At 46.4% G+C, this 20,960-nt stretch overlaps 2 protein-coding genes across 5 annotated transcripts in view; one reads left to right on the top strand and one right to left on the bottom strand.

The window, feature by feature from the left end:
- Positions 1-20,960, bottom strand: part of ACSF2 (acyl-CoA synthetase family member 2) — a 36,449-nt gene that overhangs the window by 9,166 nt on the left and 6,323 nt on the right. For 2 of the 3 annotated variants that reach the window (XM_053994813.1, XM_053994814.1), the window contains exons 3-10: positions 19,211-19,339; positions 18,196-18,249; positions 15,543-15,661; positions 15,154-15,316; positions 14,658-14,753; positions 13,604-13,752; positions 12,904-12,995; positions 11,760-11,836 (exon numbers count right to left, since the gene is read on the bottom strand). In XM_053994813.1, coding sequence (XP_053850788.1) covers positions 11,760-11,836; positions 12,904-12,995; positions 13,604-13,752; positions 14,658-14,753; positions 15,154-15,316; positions 15,543-15,661; positions 18,196-18,249; positions 19,211-19,339 — 879 coding nt within the window. The remainder of the gene's footprint in view (positions 1-11,759; positions 11,837-12,903; positions 12,996-13,603; positions 13,753-14,657; positions 14,754-15,153; positions 15,317-15,542; positions 15,662-18,195; positions 18,250-19,210; positions 19,340-20,960) is intronic. The other variant, XM_053994815.1, reaches the window with a different exon arrangement.
- CHAD (chondroadherin) lies at positions 2,372-10,479 on the top strand. Of its 2 annotated transcripts, none has more exons than XM_053994817.1 (4): positions 2,372-3,205; positions 6,912-7,075; positions 7,224-7,369; positions 9,518-10,479. In XM_053994817.1, the coding sequence occupies exons 1-3, from the start codon at positions 2,426-2,428 to the stop codon at positions 7,363-7,365; spliced, it is 1,086 nt and encodes a 361-aa protein (XP_053850792.1). In that variant the 5' UTR covers positions 2,372-2,425; the 3' UTR covers positions 7,366-7,369; positions 9,518-10,479. The 2 variants fall into 2 exon arrangements, with proteins under 2 accessions (XP_053850792.1, XP_053850791.1); XM_053994816.1 differs by having other exon boundaries at positions 2,386-3,205; positions 9,521-10,479.

The following is a 20,960-nucleotide window of genomic DNA, read 5'->3' as shown; positions in this document are numbered from 1 at the left end:
AATTTTATCCTGAGAGGAAGAAAGAGAAGGAGGTTTGAGCAGTTTAACCTTTGAAAAGAGTCTTGTTCCAGAAATACAGAGGGGTAGGACGTATTTATGGATGGGGTTTGCAAGGTCCTCACCAGCTTTTTGCTCCAGCCTGACCCACACTGGCCAAAATCTCTGCAGAAGCAGTAAGCTGTTAGATGACTTTTTTTTTGCAAGGGGATGGGAAAGATTCAGTGTCCAGCAGAAACAGGCAGGGTTTTAAATATCAGCTACCAGTTGCTCTTGCACAGAATAACATAACTGCAGGAATTGTTAATCAAAGTATTACAGTGAAAATTAAAGTGGTTGAACCTGCTCAGAGAGAAAAAAATAAAACTAATTAATAAATAGAAGATGATGCTTTGAAGGTATTTTTTTTTCTTTTCCAATCATTCCCCCAGCTCCCTGCCTCAGCTTTATGAGCAGTGCACACTCAGGGGCACTCTCAGAATCATGGAACAGCAAACTGAAGAGGCAAAGAAGGAAAACACGGAAGGTTCTGTCTATCTCTTGCTTCTGTGTCTCAAATGTTCTGACCAAGGCACTCAAAGAGCTTCTCTGGCATGACCATTGTGGTGTCTACTGAACCAGGCATAAGCCAAAATACCATTGTTTTGATCAAAGAGTTTTAAATCCCACAGTAACCTCCAGCAGGAGCATGGAGCTCTCAAGGTCAGACCATCTCTCCAGAGGTGAGAAGCTCTTGGTGCTGAGGTGAGCTGCTCCATGGCATCACATATCAGGGCTGACAAACACTGAAAGCCTGACATGGCCTGGTTTACACCAGGGTTCCACATTACATCATTGTTTGGCCACAGGCTCACCAGAACCACATTCCCACCCCAGAAGCCTACTTTCTCCCCCAGATTAGTCCTGCAGTGCAAACACTGCTCAGACTGACAGCTGCTGATCAGAGCAGGGCTGCCAGGCCGTTTGCATAACATGGTCTGGAGCACGCTCGGCGGCGCCAGCTGATTCCTTGCTGCAACAATGGAAAAACCCAGAAATCTCAGTGAATAAGCCAGTCTGTGTCCTAAGTCAGCCCTTGGATTTCCTCCCTTTCTTGAGCCCGTCTCACTGCTGCACAGGTTCCACTGGGGCTCTGCAGCCAGCCTCAGGAGCAGAAATCTCAACAAGCTCACAGTTATATGCTCAGCTCTCAGCTGTTTGCTGCAGCCAGGAACTGGCTGGAAATCAGTTCCAAGTGTTCCAATTCCAAACCCCACCCTGCAACCCCTGGATCTCTCTCCTCACACTCACAGAAGCAGGCGCTGGGGCTTTTAACTGCTTTGCTTTAGCCTTCTTTATTGGGAGAGCAGGGGACATCCCATGTGGTGTTAATTCACCTTTGCCACCACTACCCTAAGACAGGAGCCAAGGCAGATGCCACTCCCACTTCCAGCAGTGATTCTTTTGTTTGCTACCTCTCCATCCCTTTAGCAATACCAATGCTTTTCCCTTTCCACAGCTCTGCCTCAAGAGCCACAGGCACTGCCACCTACCTCTACACCACTGCCTAGCTTTTCATATCCACCAGCCTATGTCCCACCACTTCCCTGCAGGCTCTGATGCTGCCCCATCCCTTGTTGGAAGGCACCAGATGTCCTGACCATGACCATATTATCCTCAACTGTTCATAAGAAAAGATACAGTAGAAGTTAAGACTGTTTTTGTTTTTTGTTGGCCAGCTCTTCAATGCAGCCTAGATCTGGAAGTGTTCAACCAAAATTTTGCATTGCAAGAACAACTGCTGCGCTGTTGGCCTTTGGCATGACCCCACAGAACTCCCACCTTCTCCAATCCCTGTTTAGGCAAACTCCTCTTGAATCAGTGAAAAAGGGCAGCCCACCCCCCACCAGGTGCCTTCCTCTGTGAGAACAGGACCAGCTGCTTCTCCCCAAACCAGCTGAGGCTAAATAGAACCCCAGAGCCTGCTGGAAGCTCCAGCAGGAGGTGGCTGTGGAGCTCAGCAGTGCTCCCTGCTATGCTGTTCAACCAAACCAGGCTGTTTTCCCCCCTGCAGATGAATCTGGGCCCTGCTCAGCAGAGACCAGGGAGGTTCTCCACAGAGCAGGTCTGCATTGGTTCTTCTTGAGTATTTGCCTCCTATTTTCCTCCAGAGATGAAAACTACCTCTACACATTGCTCAGCAGCAGGGCCAGGCAGGGCCGTGGACACTCCTCTGCCTGGTGCCAAGGGGTTAAGCTCACAGTAAGTTCCCAAAGCCAGTTGTTTCCAACTGGCTGCTGCCTGTGGTTTGTGGGAAGGGATTTTGCTTTTTAATAACATTATAAATAGGGCTGTGTTCAGTATGCTGCAAACCCGGTTACTCTCTCTCCCACCCGTCACTCTCCTCCTCCTGCTTCTCTTCCCACCACACTTAATTCCAGATCTGACCATGAATGGGTCAGGCTTCCTCCTCAGTGTCCTCAGCCTGCTAGCATGTCTCGTCTCCACCATGCAGGCATGTCCCCCCAGCTGCCACTGCCACGGCGGAGAACTGCAGCACGTCATCTGTGACAACGTGGGGCTGAAGAAGATCCCCAAAGTGCCTGAGCAGACACGGCTTCTCAACCTGCAGAAGAATAACTTCCCCATCCTGCCAACCAACGGCTTCCGTGACATGAAAAAGCTGGTGTCCCTGCACCTCCAGAGCTCTCGGATTAAGGAGATCTCCACCGGAGCCTTCCGGGGGCTCAAGAGCCTGGTCTACCTCTATCTCAGTGACAATCAGATCAGTGTCATAAAGCCAGGAGCCTTTGATGATCTCTCTGATCTCACCTACCTGTACCTGGACAAGAACAAGATCCCAGACCTATCCAAAGGGCTCCTCTCCCCTCTTGTCAACCTCTTCATCCTGCACTTGGGCAGCAATAAAATCCAGGAGCTGAAACCGGGGGTCTTCAATGGGGCTAAAGATCTGCGCTGGCTCTTCCTCTCCGATAACTCCCTCACCAACCTCCTACCTGGGGCCATGGAGGATGTAGAAAACCTTGCTGTCCTCCACCTGGACAAGAACCAGCTGAGCAGCTACCCTGTGAATGCAATGAGTAAGCTGAGAGTGCTGGAGGAACTGAAACTTTCTCATAACCCAATTGAGGTCATCCCTGACAACGCCTTCCAGTCCTTCGGGCGATACCTGCAGACACTCCACCTGGACAACATGAAACTGAAGAAGGTGAGTCCCTTCTCTTTCCACTTGCTCCAGATCAGAAACATGGGGCTTGCTTTTCTTCCCCTTTACAAAGCCCTTGGTTTGCTGATCTTCCCTTACAGAGGAGAGGGGAGATGCAGGTCTGTAAGCTCTGCAGGCAGCAAGGCACTGACTACACCCTGATGTGGCTCAAGCGAGGGATGAGAGAGCACTCCCCACCCCTCTGTTGAGTTATTTATGCAAAACCAAATTATCTGGAACTGATTAAGCCCTCTGGATGGATGCAAGGCAGTGCATTCCCTCCCAAGCTGGAGGTGACACCGGACACTGAGAAAGGTATCTGGGATGCTCCAGGACAATTAGGAACCTGCCATACTCACAGAAACAAGGTGAGGCATGAGAGGTGAGCATGTGCCTCATAGTGGAGGGCACTTCCACCTTGCAGAGCTGAACTGCTCTGCCTCCTTTGCTCAGCCCAGGTACCTGCTGTAGATCAGGAGAGGGAGACTCCTTGGAGGGGCTGTGAACAGTCCTGGTTTCTTACCCCTGCCTTGCAGACAGGTAGAGGTGCAGACCTTCACCTCCCCACTGCCTCCCAACCTGACACGTTACAAAGAAAGGTTTGTTTATTGATGCTCTCTCAAAAGGAACTTTTGCAGCATCTTACAAAGGAGCCCTGTTCCCACTGGAGGGGAGGAAGGACATTCAGGTATCCTGAAGGGCAAAACAACCCCCTCCTTTTTCTGTGAGAAAGCAGGATCCACAGTCAGGAGTATCACACTCAGGGAATCACTTGTATTAGGACCTTTGAAAAGCCAGGCAGTGCTGCAGAACCCAGCACAGCATCTTGATGCAACCTGATGTCCTGGGTGAATCCCCCATGGCTGGGAAGAGAGGGTGTTGTAGGCAGAACAGAACAGATCTCCCTGGGATGATGCTTTGCCAGGAAGCCCAAAGAGCTTTCAGCTGAGGCAGGGTGGGACTGCATGGCAAAGCAACACCCACCACATGCAGGAAGATGTGATGAAAAAGAGAATTTCTTCACAACTCAGACAGTCTCACAATGATGAGCAGATCACATGAAAGCTACAAGAAATGCATAAAACCAGAGTTTTCAAAGGGAGATAGAATCCCAAAAAGCTCAAAAACTGAAATTACAGCTTGTCCAGGTGCAGAACAACACTAACTAAACCAGTTCAGTAATAACTTCAGTATTTAAGTATTTATTCATTATCCAGTATTTAAGTATTATTCAGTATTCAGTATTTAAGTATTTATTTGCCTTGTCCACTCTGAGCATTAACCTCTCCAGTATGAGACTGAGCAAACTTAATGCTTGAAAAGGATCTATTTACCTTACTAGGCAAGACCTTAGATGTTCTGTGACAGCACTTCTGTAGACTCAGTTCTAAGGCACTTTCAGTTAAATATTGCAGTCTAATAATGTACCAGCTCGAGATATCAGAGTTCCAAGTTACATGTTGAAGAAATTAGACTTTGGGGTGCTCCAGGGAAACAAGCATCCTTGGTTTGACCAAGAACCAACGGTTAACAATTCTAGCCAGCAAAAAGGACATTTTTTTTCTTTCTTTTACAGTAACCACCTGTGGATAGGAACTTAAAAGGCTCTTGTGCAGCCAGTGCCTCCTTTCCTCCCCAGCAGCCCAACAGGACATCAGTTAATGGGATCAGCACTAATAGGGGTGGCTTCTGCAGCTTTAGAGCTTGCAAATACAAAGCTTCCAGCTCATTTTCCCTTCAAATCTTCAAAGGCCTCAAACCCAAACAGTCCACGTGTGAACTTTGCACTGCTAAGAGACATCTAATCACAGAGGCCACATGATCCAGGAAATCACCACCAAATGCTCTAAGTACTGCTGGCATCTTTACTGCAGCCCTTTCTCCTTCACAAACATGCTGTCCTTAGCTCTTCCCTGCATGGCTGCAAGATTTTTGAGCTGATCAAGTGTAAACCCACGCAATTCTACTCCAGCCTAAATTACAGCTGAGCAAAAGGAAGAGTCTGAGCAAAAGCTAGAGCTCAGTCTCCAGCACAGAGCTCCCATTCCCCCCCAGCATCACAGACCCACACTGGACCCCACAGGGCTGTGTTGCACAGGCCAGGATCCTCCTTGTACCTCAACATGAGACAGGCACCCCTGTCTGTGTATTCAGTGTAAAATAACAGCAGTAATCCTCCATCTAAATGAGGGATAAAAATCACCCTTTTCTTCCCAAAGACACGGTCTGGCAGGCAGCTCTGTAGCTGTTAGCAGCAAATGTGAACTCTTCTCACGGGGCTGGGAGAGGAATGAGCAGCTGAGACAGTAACACCACTGTCCAGCCTTCCCGCCCCTCTGCACGGTGTGCCAGCATCCCTCAGACCAGCATCCCTCAGAGCAGCCTCCTGAGGTCAGCTCAGTTTTGGAAGGAGAAGACCAGCAATGCTGACTGTCCAACAGCTATAAGGATCTGGCTAATCTCTAATCCCATCCAGCAACGCTCAATTTGGGAGTTGACAAAAGTTCACGGTTTAAAGTAGTGCATTTCCTCTGTCAAGCATTTCAGCTTAGAACACGCCCTGATGGTCCATGAGAAGTGCAAGGTTCTTTTCAGAAATAGGAGCATGGGTCCTGGGGCTTTGGGAAGACCTAGCGAGTGTCCTCTCCAACCTTCAGAGAAAGCTTTCCCCCCACTTTGAGAGGGGGGAGAAATGGTTTGTCATAGCTAAGAAGAGCTTTGTGCTTTGTCAGGGAGCCCCTCTCCAGTCCACCACTGCCATGGAAGTTCCTGTTCAGGGGTTTGCTTTTAACAACTCTCCAACTTGAGTAACCATGAGCTGAAAAACGTCAGGGATGAGGCCTCAGGGAAGAGAGGAGAGGGCTGCAGCGTCAGGTCCACAGCCTCTCTTGCTTTTTGACAGCTTTCTTAAGGGAGGCTCTACCTTAAAGCCTCCCTATTAACCAAGAAAGCACAAATTTTACAGCATCCCTTGCAAAAAAAAACCCAAAAAAAACACTGGAAATGAGGAAAAAATGGAGGAGGCTGAGGTGCTGGAAACCTGCCTGTATTTCTACATTGCTCAAATGCCAAGTGTAAATTTCCACTCAGAGCGCCCAGGCACTGCCAAAGTCTACAGTCCCTTCAGAGGCCACACACACTCCTCCTTCAGTCACTCCAGGCAAGGCAACAGGCCTTGGGAGGATTTCCAGCCTTAGAAAGGAATATACCAGAATATATCTTCATTTAGAATGGAGAAGTATGGCTCAAAAATAAAAAGTGTTGCCAGACTTCAATTTATTTAGGGATGGGGCCGCGACAATCCCACCATGGATTTGGTCTCCCACTTGTAGGAGACTCCATCAACCATGAGCCCACCAGTCTGCTGCCTCTCAAGTGTACAGAGTATCCAGCAAGCCAGCTCCCTGTTCACAGCTTCTTCTCTTGCTCTCTCCATGCTTCATAGAATGATAGAATAACCTGGGCTGGAAGGGGCATTAAAGATCATCTCTTTCCAAAACCCCCTGACATGGGCAAGGACACCAGGTTGCTCCAAGCCCTGTCCAACCTGGCCTTGAACACTTCCAGGGATAACACATTCACAACTTCTCTAGGCAACATGTCCCAGTGCCTTGTCCTTATGACACTCAAAGTCTGGAACAGAGGCCATCAGGTTTGGAGTCCCCATTCCCCAACTCCATGTTCCTCACCAGAAACCGCTGTGCTTCAGTTTGCAGACAATGCGTTTGCTGGCGTGACCGTGCTGAAAACTGCCCATGTGGAGAACAACCGGCTCACGCAACTGCCCCGAAACTTCCCTTTTGACAAAATGGAGACGCTGACAATCTCCCGAAACCCTTGGCACTGCAACTGCCAGCTGGCACCTCTGCGCAAGTACGGCACTGCCACACCCCACACTCCCTGGGCCCCCCGACCTGTGCCAGGACACTGCTGTCAGGCAGCTCTCTCCCCACCCTGCCCTCTGATGTCCATGGTTTGCCCCTTTTTCAAGTTCCTCTCTTCCTTCCTCCCTGTGTCACAGGTGGCTGAAAGGCAACCGCACCCGTGCTGAGGACACCTGCTCCACACCAGCCCAGTACCGGGGACAGCTCATCAGGGACACCCCAGCCCTCCGCTCCTGCAAGCTGCCTACCAAGAGGTCCAGGAAGGGGAGCCGCCATTAAACACGTAAGATGGTTCCCCTTTAGTTGCACCAGAAGCCCCAGCACCTTTTGTAGCATCAGTCTTAAATGCCACCAGGGTTTCATTTACAGCAGCTCATCCATCCACCCACAGAGGTCTGTGCTAAGAGCTGCACCATCTCCTGGCGCCATGAGCTCCCATAACAGAGAACCTGCCTGTAGCATCAGGGATAGAATCAACTCGTGAAAAAAATATAGGGCTAAAGAGAGGCCTGGGGCAGAAATTAAGGGCAAAATATGTAAGTGAATATGAAATAGAGAAGTAAGGATCCTGAAAATACACACAGAATAACTTTGAAATCTTCAAAAGCCCTACACTGTAACAGGGTTTAAGCCTCATTCATGCTTCAGGCACTATGGTGACATGCACCCTGTCCTAACACCAAAGCTCCATATCAAGTCAAGATGTAATTGTTATGCAAAAGGCATAGACACTATATATCAAAACAAGGGCAGATTTAGCTGACTCCTACCCTGAGCTGGGACCACACAAGATTTTCTAACCAACTGGAGATGCTCAGCCCTTTGCCCTATAAAGGTCCTCCAGGTCTGGTGTGAAATCCAGGGCATTGATGGGAAGTCTTGCCCCAGATTTCCCAGCCCACAGGAAAGCAGATATCTTTCATAAGGAGCAGCTCTTGACCCAGCACTTCCCTTTCCACAATTACAATTCCCTCCAAGACAGTCAGGTATTTAAAATCAATGGCTGTTGCCTTCAAATGAGTATCCCAGAGGAGGGAGGTTCAAGATGGCAAATATTCTTTGGGTAAGATGTCCTCAGCCAGGAGGCGATTCAGAGAGCAGGCTGCCTTCCCCTCCAGCAATGAGCTTTTGCTGACAGTTACCAAGGCAAACACCAACTATGAAAACGGATCACACAGACACCTTCCACAGCTGGCAACTACCAGGGTTATTAAGTTCAGCCTGCAGAGGAGCAAAAAAGCCACAACTGTCATCACTCCACCCCAAGCATTTTACTTTTTCCCATCCCAGAAATAGGTCTGGAGTCTGTACAGATTCCAGAGAACTCTGAATGAGCCTGCAAGTTTGTAAGCTCTTGGGGAAGGGACCTTTGCTCATTTTTTAAGGAAAGTGCAGTGATCCTGCACTGTATTGTATGAAAAGAGGTGGGCATTGTGCCATGTTATGGCCTTTTGATCCCCACTTCACTAAGGATATGCATAGCAGGGTGGAGAAAGGAAATTTATGACCAAAATGTCAGGGATTATGCCAGCTGCTCTGTGCCTTTCTAAAGCGATTATTTCTTTTGTAGTGCCAGAGGGTTTTATGGATTAGAGATGGAAATACCAGTCATTCCATACAGGGCAGGAAAGGTTCTGCTCTAAGCACGGAAAAACTTCAGTTTTCTAAACCACAGTACTTAAATATAGTTTATTTACGGGTCTGACCCTTCTTAATCTTCTTTCCCTGCCTGAACTTGATCCCAGTTCACTCCTCCGTGGTGAAAGTAAGAAAACCATGTCCTGTTTTTTTTCTGTAGGACTTTCCATCCAGCTCCCTCAAACAGGTTTACAAGTGCTAATGAAATAGGAAACTATTCAGTCTTGCAGAAGATAAAGCTCAGTGCCTTCAGGTGTCAGTGCCAAAATGCAGGTACACAAACCCACTCCAGTGTGGTGAGCATGAATTTTATGAAAGTACCTCCGACTTCATCATGCACCCCTTGAGAGCCAGGCAGCTGTCACATACAGGGGTTTGTATTTCAGGGATGAGGACTGACTTGGGTCACTGGCTATATTTAAGATGAAAAGCTGCTTGGTAGTTTCTAAGATTACACCTGCCCTGGATTTTCAGAATTAGGGCATCAAAATAGTCCACTACTCTTGAAAATTTCACTCTGAGTTTCCTTCCTTTGCCAAGAAAGTGCTCCCTGACCATCAGCACTTTGAGTAAGATCCTCAGGAGTCACACAGAGAGTTGGCAGAGTAGCTCAGAGATAGGACTAACCCATTTCCTCTGCTGTGGGAAGTTGTAACAGCTCCTTGACTCCAAAGTCTTCACTTTCAAGTATGGGCTTCATCCACTGATTTAAAAATAGACAAATGTTGCAAGTTTACTGCTCTGCTGGAAAAATCTCTTTAAAGGTGTGGCCTTCTCTCTTTTTTAATGCTAGCAGGCTCCAGTATGGCCTGTCCTGGTGACCGGTCACTTCAACCATCAGAAAACTACTGACTTCCGAGTCCTTCCTTGAGCTTCTCCTACCTGTCAGGAAATACTTCTGATATATATGAACACCTGCAGCCTCCTCTGAATCCCTGCTTTTCTGCTGACCACAACGATGGAATCCACTTTCTCAATCTTTTCCGACATCTATGTATTTTAAAAGAGGCCTTTTTAAAAACTAAACTATGCATGACCATACTAAGACAAGCTAAGCTAGATCCTGCTGGTAAAACACAGACATCTTTCCCAAAAGAAACATAATCCACATCCCTGATCAACCAGCTAGTTGCTGTCCCTCCCATTCCAGAGGAGAGGGAGCAAACGGGAAAGCAGGAGCATCCCTCCCCCATCTGCTTTATAAGGAAAATTGGTCTCAACCCATGCAAACAGACTCCCCTGCCTACCCACAGAGGGGATCCCTGCAGGCCAGGGCTGAGGGAACAGGTAAAGCAGTGACCAAGAGCCAGTGGCCCTGAGACAGCAATCTCCCAAAATTGGCCAGAAATCCTTTAAAGGAAACAGTACTGGGAACCTCCAAAACTTGAGCCACCTGAAGACTGGATTTCCCTCTCACTCTGTGGGGTCACCAAAATGTCCAAGAGGAGAAGGTGTGCATGGTGCAGTTGGCTCAGGCACCCCTCCTCTCCTTCCCACCCATACTCCAGAGGATCTAGCAGGACACCAGGATGACTGGTTTATTGCCACAGCTATTTCAATTGCACAGTTGCAATTCAACTATGTTTTTTAATCCTAAAGAGTTATATAAATATATGTCTATTTATTCCTCTGTAACAGTGTAAATGACCTTTAAGAGGGTGAAAACTCCTCTGCCTCCTATATAGAAATCGAATTGTATATTTTCTTATGTACATCTTCTGTATAAAGCTCTTGCTGCAAAGACGAAATCAACAAGTCTCTGTGTGTCTGCCTGAGAGCTGGAGGGATCAGGAGTAACATGAGACCAGTGGCACAAATATAGACTTAATCCTCTTTATCCCGTGGGCAGAGCAACTGTTTGGGAGGGTTTTATTATTTCTCTTGCTACAAAACAGGAACATGTGACACCTAATGAGTCCTGGGCTCTCACAGTAATGTTTCAAAATATTTTGTGAGGCCAAATTCAGGTTTACCATAAAAATAGGTAGCTGTCACCTGATAGAGCGCGAGCAGTAGCACCAAGGCTGCCCCTGGTGTTTCCAGCTTGGCATTAAGAGCATCATATCCAAGAAAAAACCTGGCTGCATCCAAGACAGCTTCAGGATGGATGCCCTGGATTCCCCTGGTCTGTGGCAGAGCAGAGTTGTCCCTGTAAAACCCTACTGCTGGTGCAGTCGGGGTCTGCCAAAAACAACAGCCTAATCTGACTCCCAGACCCACATGTTTATCCATCACTACTGGCTGCTTCCTCAGCCTTGGGAAGCAGCATGATACCAAATTAATTTCCTTTAAGGCAAAACAAAACAGTCCTTTTCTGGCTCAGCCGTTCACACAGAGATGGCAAGACATGCCTAGGAAATGGGTCACTGACCCACCTGACCCCGTTGCTGGTGGCCTGTCCCCGACACGAACCACATGGTGGTGGCTCTTGCACAGGCCTAGGGTGGTGAGATGTGTGGTGGAGCAGCAGGGCAAGTGGCCCTGCACACACTGCCCTTCTGGCAGTGCAGCATTTGGTGCTGCACATTTGGATGGCACCATTCCCACGACCGGACTCAGACACAACAAAAAACACGCAATAAGGTTTTATATCCACAGGAAATCCAGGATGGGGAAAGAAATTTGACAGCTCCACACCAAGAGGAATACAAGCACCCACCTGCACTAATATGAAGCAGCACTGCCTCTGCCATCATAATCCTGGCAGTGTGTACAACTGAATGTCAGTAAAAGTTTTGAAATGAGCAGCAGAATTTCACTGAATGACATTGAATGTGATGGCTTGTCTTCTTCCAAAGCTTCCTCCCCAGATACCTCAGCAGCAACCACACAGAACCTCTACTTCTGTCATATCCCCACTTCTGCCTTCTCTTCCAGAAGAGAAGGCTCTTCTGAGCTTTCCCTCTTCAGCCTGATCCCAGCAGCTCCAGGACCACCAGGTACCACTCTGGTCCCAAAACTCAGAGACACCCAAACTCAGTGTCTCACTATGACAGACACCCCTTGCAGGTCTGGTCACAGCCACTGCAACTCACCACAAGCTCTGGCATGTGCATCTTGGTGATAATTGTCTTCATGATCTCAGGGGGAACAGGAGAACCTCCAATAACTCCTGGAAGAAAGAGGAAAAGACCCTGGAAACTAGGTATTTATTCCCAGGAGGGTCCCTCAAACAGTTCTCCACTCCCAGATTTAATGCTGACAAGACCTGTGGGATACACTGGTTCCTGTCAAAATACTTCCTAAATCTTTTTATACAGGTCTTACTTGTTCTAGAAGCAAAGGCTGCAGCAAGGTCAATTTGCCTTTCTCAACAGGAAAATAAACTCTATAACTCAAACCTAGTCCAACCTACAGTTCTCCAAAAATTGAAAGATTCATAGCAGGAAGAGGCACAGTTTTATAGTGGGACAAACACTCTCATTGATCATCACCATAAAACCAAAAACCTTTCCTCTTGCCTTGCACAGAGCAGCCCTTTTGAGAGAGGGTAGATCCCACTGCCACTTGTTCCAACCTAGGATGACAGAGCAAAAGAGTGGGGTAATATATGGGCTTTGGTGGGGAACAGGATGAGACAGGATCATTTTGCACATAGCAGAGATGATTAGGTAAGTTGCTAAAATATTTCCTTATGCTCTAGCACCACCTTCTCTCTGTACTATTATTGCCTCAAAAGGACTGGTGGTCTGCCCAGCTATTTCCAAAGCGGGCTGTGACAAGAGAGGAAGCTCCAGCACATTGTATCACACCCTCCAGCACGGGGATGAGTGACTTCAGAAACAGGCAGGAAACTTCAGGTCTGAGAAAAAAATCTGAGCTTGGCTCTGCTTTATGGACTGCACTAGCTTGAGACACAGAAAGCATCTGCTGCCACATGGTGGTGGTTGGAGAGGCAAGGAAAATCAAGCTGCTCTTGACACCTCCCCTTGCAGCTAAAATAGAAAGGTCCTGCCCTAGACTTCCTTCAGATTAAGGAGTCCTAAAATACACGATGGAAGGATATCCCAAGGAAAAGAAATGTAGCATCAAATTAACAGGGGAAACACAAGGCTCATGCAACTGAATTTTTCCCATCAGAAGAGACGTGTGCTCACAAAACTAAAAATACAGCCTCCCAGCAGGGAACCAGGAATATCCTGGTTCTCAGGATTTTCCCATTTGAATTCTGGGACTTACCTCCCCGGAGAGTTGACAGGTCATAGGAGTCAAAGTCCGGCTGGGAAAGCATGTCTATGAACATGGTGGGTGTGCCAAGGAGGAAGGAGCATCTTTAGGAATATGGGATAAAAAGGCAAAGCTGCAGAGGTGGAAACTGGGGGCAGCCCCAGCTCAGCACCCATCCCGTCCCATCCCATCTTATCCTGTCCCATCTGGGACTGCACAGCAGCAGCACGAAGGTAGGCACAGCAAATGTGCTGTTCATCAGCACACACAGACATACATCTGCATAAAATATAGAGACATATGTACATGTATGATGCAGACACAGCAACAGCTCTTTTGTTTCCCAAGCTATACTTGAGGAACAATATGGAAACACTATCCCAGCAGCAGAGCTGGACTTGGAAAAGGAGGGCAGGTGTTCAGTTGTGAAAACACAGCAGCTACAGCAAACCAAGACACCACTATGCTCACCAGCCAAAGCCCTAAGGTGACAGGAAGGATTCCTTAATTTCAGCAGAAGGGTGACACACTCCCAAGCACAGCTGAAAAGGCAGACTTTGGTTCCTGAAGTGCCTGTGCAATTGAGTGCAGCAGCAAATCTGCCTCTCGCATTGTGGGAAGGAAGAGCACAAGCATGGTCCTGGCAGTTGGGGCAAGGGAAGAAGTAGAGCCACGAGGCCAAAAACTGTTCCTTAGCAAAACAGGCTCTCACTTCTCTCGAGACACAGCCTCCAGTGCAGCCTTGCCCTCGAAGCTGGGCGATGAGAAGATGCAGGATGTGCCATGCAGAGCCATCACCATGCAGCCTCCCACCGACGTCAGGCAGTGGTAGAGAGGCGCAGGGAGCCCAAAGCGACTCTCCTGGGATCAATCAGAAAAGAGTGAGGAGAGGAGACCTTCCAGTATGTGTCCAGCCCATCTCCCTGCTGAAGAGCAAAGATCTGAGCAGAGACATTTTTCCTGGTCCCCTCGGCTGGAAATCTGACATTCTGCTGTATTCCTGTTAGGTGAAACGCAACTGACATATCCTACCTTTAATAAAATCAGTTTGGGAAGTTTTTGTATGTCAATAATTCATCCTGTAATTTTGCAATGTCTCTTCTTTGCTGGACTCCTGGGTCTGCTATTGCTTATACATTATATACCAGAAGAGATGAATGGGAGTGCTGTGAGAGGCATGAAATATGCAGGATTTGGCACATGCTATTCATTTTACTTTCTTTTTTTTTTTAATCACCAAAGGCTCTGAAGACTGATTGAAACAACTCATCTATTCTCTGGATCAAAGCTGATGTGTTAGAAATAAGTAATTCAGAACTTCAAAAGAAAATATTTGTCTTTAACAATTTTTTTAAGAAACCACAAAAAGAGAGGTCATACCCTGATAAGAATTATAAGGCTGTAAACATGACATGAAACCAAGTCATGTAAATCAAATTAAAACCTCAGTCAACAGAATTCAAAGCTAACATCAGAGTCTTGTAATTATTTGAAGTGAGTATTCACCAAAATGAAAAGTTATTAATTTCATGTTTTTCCTCCACAAAATATAGTTTTGCCTAAAAAAAAAAAGCTTCACATGAAACTAAAATGAAAGATCAACAAACTCCATTGCAATGCAAAATGTTATGCATTAATATCCCTCAATGTCATTTGCAGCAAAACATCCTGCCCTTCCACTGAGTAAACATCGGCATTCTCCACACACATGGTCTCTTTTCCATGGCAGCAGAGGCCTCCCCAAACCCTGTTCCCACCAAACCCACCTGGTCTGTGATCCCCAGCCTCAGACCAACCAGATTGGCATTATTCACAATGTTCCTGTGAGAGAGAGTGGCTCCTTTAGGGCTTCCCGTTGTTCCCTGGAAGACACAGGGAATTATGCAATAACACCACCTTTTCTGAGGATGAGCTCAGGGGAGATTCCCCCTGGCAGACTCTGGGGTAATCTTGCACTTTTTTCTTCTATCAGACCTGGGAGACTGTTTTTACTTCTTTAACAGCATCTGAATCCCAAAAAATAGCCCAATTTCAGCTGAACAGAATTCACCTGGCACTGTCTCATCTCCATCAGCCGTTGACAAAGGGCTGAACAAAAAGAATGGAAGAAGGGGAAATGCTAGAAGACTTTTTCCATCCTACTGCAGAAGCTGGAAGCTTGGCCTCAGAGGGAAACAGGAAGAAAATGTGATGTGTGGCATTGCACACATCTTTCCCAGTGAGGAACCCAACCCCAGGGCATGGAGCTGGCAGGGCACCTACTGAAGTGAACTGGATGTTGATGGGCTCATTGCAGGACAGTGTCTGCTGCACAGCCCTGAGCTGCTTCAGGTGGCTGCTGTCCCCAGCCTGCATCACTTCATCCATGTGGAAGGTGCCAGGCAGCTTAGAGTCATACATGATGACAATGGATAAGTCAGGTAGCCTAGCAGAGAGGAAAAATACCATCAACAATAACGGAAGAAGGAGAAAAGTGCCCAGACAGGTGCACACTGGTCAGGGCAAACCTCTGGGCCAGCCTAACTTGTTCTCTTCAGATGAGACCTCCTGTGGGTCCTTCTTCAGCAAAACCTGTGTTGTGCAGCTGAGGGGACACAATGCAGGACATGGCTGTGAGGTCAGTGCAAAGACACCAGATGTTCCTAACTCACCTTTTGCTCTTTATTCCCCCAGGACTGGATTTTTCTAGTTCGGGACATGACTGCTTTAGAATATCATAGTATTTCTGTGTTTTAAATTGATTGGGGAACACCAGGGCCTTACAGCCGACCTGTGAAGGGAGACAGAAACTCATGAAAAATCATGTTGGGTTGATAGTCAGGACATGATAAAGAGCAGCCACCCCCAATACAGGAACAGGTAGGTTCCCCAATGACTAAAGCAAATGAACCCTTACAGCTGTGCATTCCCAAAACCCTCCAAAAGCATTGCTGTGCTGTCACTGCACACCCAGCATCCCAAGCCTGGATCCAGCTGTGCAGCCAGTGCTTCACTCTTCCCCAGTGCTGGATTCAGGATGATTTTTGCTGGTCAAGAAAGTAGAGCTGCAGCCTAAGGTTCCCTCCTTGCCCAGGATTGACACCCTTTGTTGTGAGCACAAGGCAAACAACTGATTTTTCAGATTATGAGTCGCAACTCTAACAAAAAGCCCAGTCCCAAAATATGAATAAATAAATAAAGTTAAAAAATTAATTTGTGTTGATCTGGAATGAAGATTTTTGAGGAAATTTGGAAAAAAGGATTTCTAAAATCTGCCTCTAAGATCAAGCCAAGGTTTTTTTGAGGAATATTTGAGGTGTTCATTTTCCTAAGATTTTTCTACCTCTTTTTAGAAGAGGTTGCTACCCTATTTTGAAAATGAAAGCATTTTTCATTCAACCCTTACATTTACATAATCCCAAAACAAAACACCTTAATTACTCCAAGAATTTTTATTTCTTTTTCAGCAGCTGAGATTTTGCCGAATTTGACCCAGATTTGCAAACTGTTTTCATCTTCCAAAAAATGCATTTGTGTCCAATAAACTATTTACATATTTACTCGGCCGTTCTCATTATTTTCCCAGAGTCTGGGAAATAAGGAGACAAAGGCCACTCCAATAAATTATTTGTAAGTACCCTCTGGACTTTGTCAGAAAGGAAGATAAACATTTGCTCTATTTTCTGGAACAGGCTGCCCAGAACCCAGGGGACTGACGCTGTTTTGGGCCTCTGCAACTTTTTACTACTAATTCCTTTAAACTACAATTCTGGTTGAACCAGCTCTGAAAAATAGATGCTGTGTGGGGAGAGGAGGGCTGGTTGAAGGGCTGATGTCATACAAGATAAAGAGTCTCTGGTTGGGCCTCTCCCACTTGGTCTCAACCTGAATGCCAGCAGACCTTTCTTCAAAGAATGTAAAATATGAAAACTCATCATCAGTTTGGTTTTACCAAGCCCTGGAAATACAGTAGGAATCCAAGGAATAGTTATTCCACACATATTTCCATATATACCAATTGGACTGCACAGATGGACAGGATCCAACATGAAAAGCCCTATAGTCTTCAGAAATTTTATTATGCAAATAAACAAACACAACCAAATCCTTAGGGTGGCAAGGAACTCCACAGAGATCCCAGTGTCAAAGCATAATAAAGCTAGGAATGCTGGCAAATCTGGAAGTGCAAGACAGGAGCAATTCCCAATGGAGCTGAAGCACATTTCTGCTCTTACCCCATCAACATTCCAGATTACATCAGAGAAGAAAATCAGAGGAGATGAAAACCAAAGCCTTGCTGGGGTAAAAGGGAAGAATTGAGTTGCACATTCCAGCAGGACAGAGAAACCCAAGGACACCCACTCCAGAAGAGATGGTACTCCACTGTAGCACTGGGTTCAACCCCAATGCATGAGAACGGGAGTGACCAGCAGGGCTGCTGAGAGCATTAAAGAAAGGATGAAACAAAAATTCAATTGCAGCCCAACAACCCATTACAGACTTACTGATACAAAAGAAATTTGCTAAAAATTATCCACTTTCTAGGTAAAACTAACTTGGATTGTGCTGGGAACATTCAGAAATGGCTCCCTCTCTTCTAATATCAGCCTTTCATTTATAGCTGAACAAACCACAGTGAAAAAATTAGCTGCTTAATCTTAATTTTTACCCATCAAATATTTAATAACCTGAATTCCTCATTATTTGAACAAGGGAACCTGAACAGTTTAAATTGATCAGTGCTCTGCATGTCACAAACTCAAACTCAGGCAGGATTCAAGGGTAGATGAGGCGGCAGGATCAGACAGCAGAGAGATGTTAAACAGTGGCAATACCTAGGACTTCAACCAGCTTAAATCCAAGGCCAGCCAGCCTCAGACAAACATGGGAAGGAGAAATCAAGCTACCAAGTAGACTGGTCTTGTCTGAGGTTAAAATGAGGTCCTTTCTGAGGTTCTACTTTCAAGGTTGAGATCCCAGATGGTGATTTTTGCCCTGAGCAGGAGGGGCAAGTCCTACATTTTTTCCCTCATTCCCTGGTAAATGATTGCTGACAGCAGTGGTTGGGTTGGGGTAGTATTGGCAGTACCTTGTTGTTAGCAGAGAGAGAGGGATGAGAAGGATACAGCAGTTTCCATCAGACAGGGTGGCAGCCACAGGGAACAGCAAGAAATGTGGGCACCAAACTGCAGCTTCATCCCCTCTACACATCCAACACCAGCCTTGCTCTCCAGCCAGCTCTTCCCGTACACCCAAACCTTAAACAGCTCATCTGCATCATGTCCCTGCCAATCCCCTTCAACAGGCAGTTCATGCCATACAAACCTTCCTGAGCACAAACTCCAGTTCAGAGGCCTGGTAGGCTGGATTCACAGATACCTGAAGAGCCAGAAACAAGAATTTGATCACCTTCTTGCCTTGAACACCCTCCCCCCTAGCACAGATTCCAACAGAAAAGTTCCTCCAGGGTTAAGCCACACTCAGACCAACACAGAACTAACAGCTCACCACCACAGGGATTTCACATTCACAGAAAATATATCAGAATTCTGTGTTTGTACGAAAGAAAACAATTGGAAAAGAGATTTATGTGAGGTCACATAGTCAAAACAGAGCTTCAGGAACAGAAAACAGGTCTCCTGTCTCACAGGAGTTGATCCAGTTGACCTAGCTGATCCAATCCACTAAACTAGATCAAAATTCTTGTGCAAGTCAGGTTTCTTGATGGATAACTGTGATAACACCTCCTACCCAGCTCTCCACAGACTGGCCAGTGGAGTTAAGCTCACCCACACCTTCCTACTGAGCCACACTGTTCCACCCTATTCCTGCAGACACTGGAATGAACCAGGATGGAGGAAATGGAGCAGAAGGCAAGGTACAGACCTCAACACAGTGCACTGCCTAAATAAGGTGTATTTTGGTCACGCTATTAAATGAAAATGGGCTTTTAGGGATATGAAGCCTGGACCAGATTTTTAAGTGAGCCTTTGTTCCATGGAGCAATACATTTCAAAGGAATCTAACCAGCTGGTAACTGGTTAGGGCAGCAACATCCCAGATAAAAATGGTACTGTAGAGAAAAGCATATCTCCTATTAACAGCTGTTGCAAGCACATTTTGCTGCTCCTCTCTCTGCAGCCTGCTTCCTTACAGAGTGGAGGACAAGGATACAGAGAGCTGCACAGATCTTCCTTAAATACTTGATTCAGCTATGGATGACATGCCAGGTAAGAGCATGGAAAAACAGACAAACTAACTTTATTCTCCAGTATTTCCTATTTGTCTCTATTTCCTTTCCCAATAGATTGCTAAATCCTAGACACAGCAAACTCCTTACCAGGATGATTCCTGCCTGGGCAGTTGCAAACTGCATAAGAACCCATTCGTATTTATTGGGTCCCCACATCCCCAGCCGGTCTCCCTTCCTCAGGCCAAGGGCCAGAAGTCCAGCTGCTGCTTGGTCCACCTAAAAAATACAACAAAAGTGCCTGAGGATCACACACAGGATGCAGTGGGGAATATTGGTCTCTGCACTGCTTTCTGGAGAAAAAGCATCATCTTTGTAACTTGTGGGTTCTCTGCTTGTTTTTCTACCTCTGTCAGGGTCAGGATTGAAAGCACTTGAGATGATAATTCATGTTCAGACTTACGTGTTTATTGTTTCTTATCAATGCTACAGCCTCACAACTGTGGGTTCTGCAGTCTTTCGCTAGCAAGGCACAAAATGGCTGTCTCTTGTTACAAGGTCTTTTAAGGCTAAACTATCAAATTAAGAAATGACATCTAGATTATTTTCCCTTTTAACCCAAAAACTGATCCCTCAAAGCCTGCAATGCGGACTTTTCTGTCCAATTACAAAACATCACCCAAACCCATGAAGAAGAAGGAAGAAGGTGAAGAACAACCTGCCTCCGCCCTAAAACTTCCACCTTGCTTCATATTTACTTCTATTCTAAAACCCCAAACTCTAAGTTTTCCACTCTGTGATATTACACATTTCTAACCAACTACACACCCATAATCCTAGTAGTATCAATCAATTATGGAAGCCCTTTCCACAGCCCCAGGCTAAATGCAGTGCTCTCCTGCAAGTCTGTGCCTTTCAGCACAAAGTTTAAAATTCTCAGCATCCAGGATTCCAACAGTAACTGAAATGCAACAGACTGTGTCTCCCCAGAACAGTCCATCAGCCCATAGCTGCAGCTTCTGAGCTTGAAGCACAGACCAGGCCCTGCTCAGCAAGTTGACTGAAAGCATAAAAATAACAAACCTGGAACAATACAACAAAGCAGGAAGGAAATCAAAATAGGCAATTATGTTGCTGCAAGTTACTTCTTGCCCAAAGACTATTTATTGTGAAGTTCCTCATAAATTCCACATAGGACCAAGCCTTACCCATATGCTGGGCCCACCCACACTGTTGGATCTGCCTCTCTTCTGGGTATCACTTCAAAAAGGATTTGGGTGAAGAAAATTCTATCAAGTGATTTCTGACCAGTTTTGGGTTCCTCCTAAGTCCTGTGAGAAGTGACTGGAGAAGCTGGAGGGGCTCAGCCTGGAGAAAAGGAGGATCAGAGGGGACCTTCTTCCTCTCTACAACTCCCTGACAAGTGAGTGCAGCCAGGTGGGAGTCAGGCTCTGCTCCCAAGGAACAAGGGACAGGATGAGAGGAAGTGGCCACAAACTGCACCAGGCTAGGGTCAGGCTAGACATCAGGAGGAATTTCTTCACTGAAAAGGTTATTAAATATTGGAAAGGACTTCCCAGGGAGGTGCTGGAGTCCCTATCTCTGGAGGCATTAAATAACTGGACGTTGCACTCAGTACTCTGACCTACTTCACAGCGTTGTGATCAGCCGAAGTCTCAGTCTTTGAAACCTTTTCCAACATTAATGATTCTGTGATTCATTAGCTCAAATTCAGCCACTATATTAACAACTACTTTATTTTGCAGGGTGGTAAGCATGTTTCATGTACACAAATGCATGTGTAAATACTCTGACACATTCAGGAAAGGTTTTATAGTTTTGTTAAGTTCTCAAATGAATTTACAAAATCTGCCTTGTAGGAGATATGAATCTGAGGAAC

The sequence above is a fragment of the Vidua macroura genome, chromosome 19, assembly GCF_024509145.1.
Source record: "Vidua macroura isolate BioBank_ID:100142 chromosome 19, ASM2450914v1, whole genome shotgun sequence".
Classification (NCBI taxonomy): Eukaryota; Metazoa; Chordata; class Aves; order Passeriformes; family Viduidae; genus Vidua; species Vidua macroura.
The sequence above is the reverse complement of the archived record's forward strand: the minus strand, read 5'-3'. Positions and strand labels throughout refer to the sequence as shown.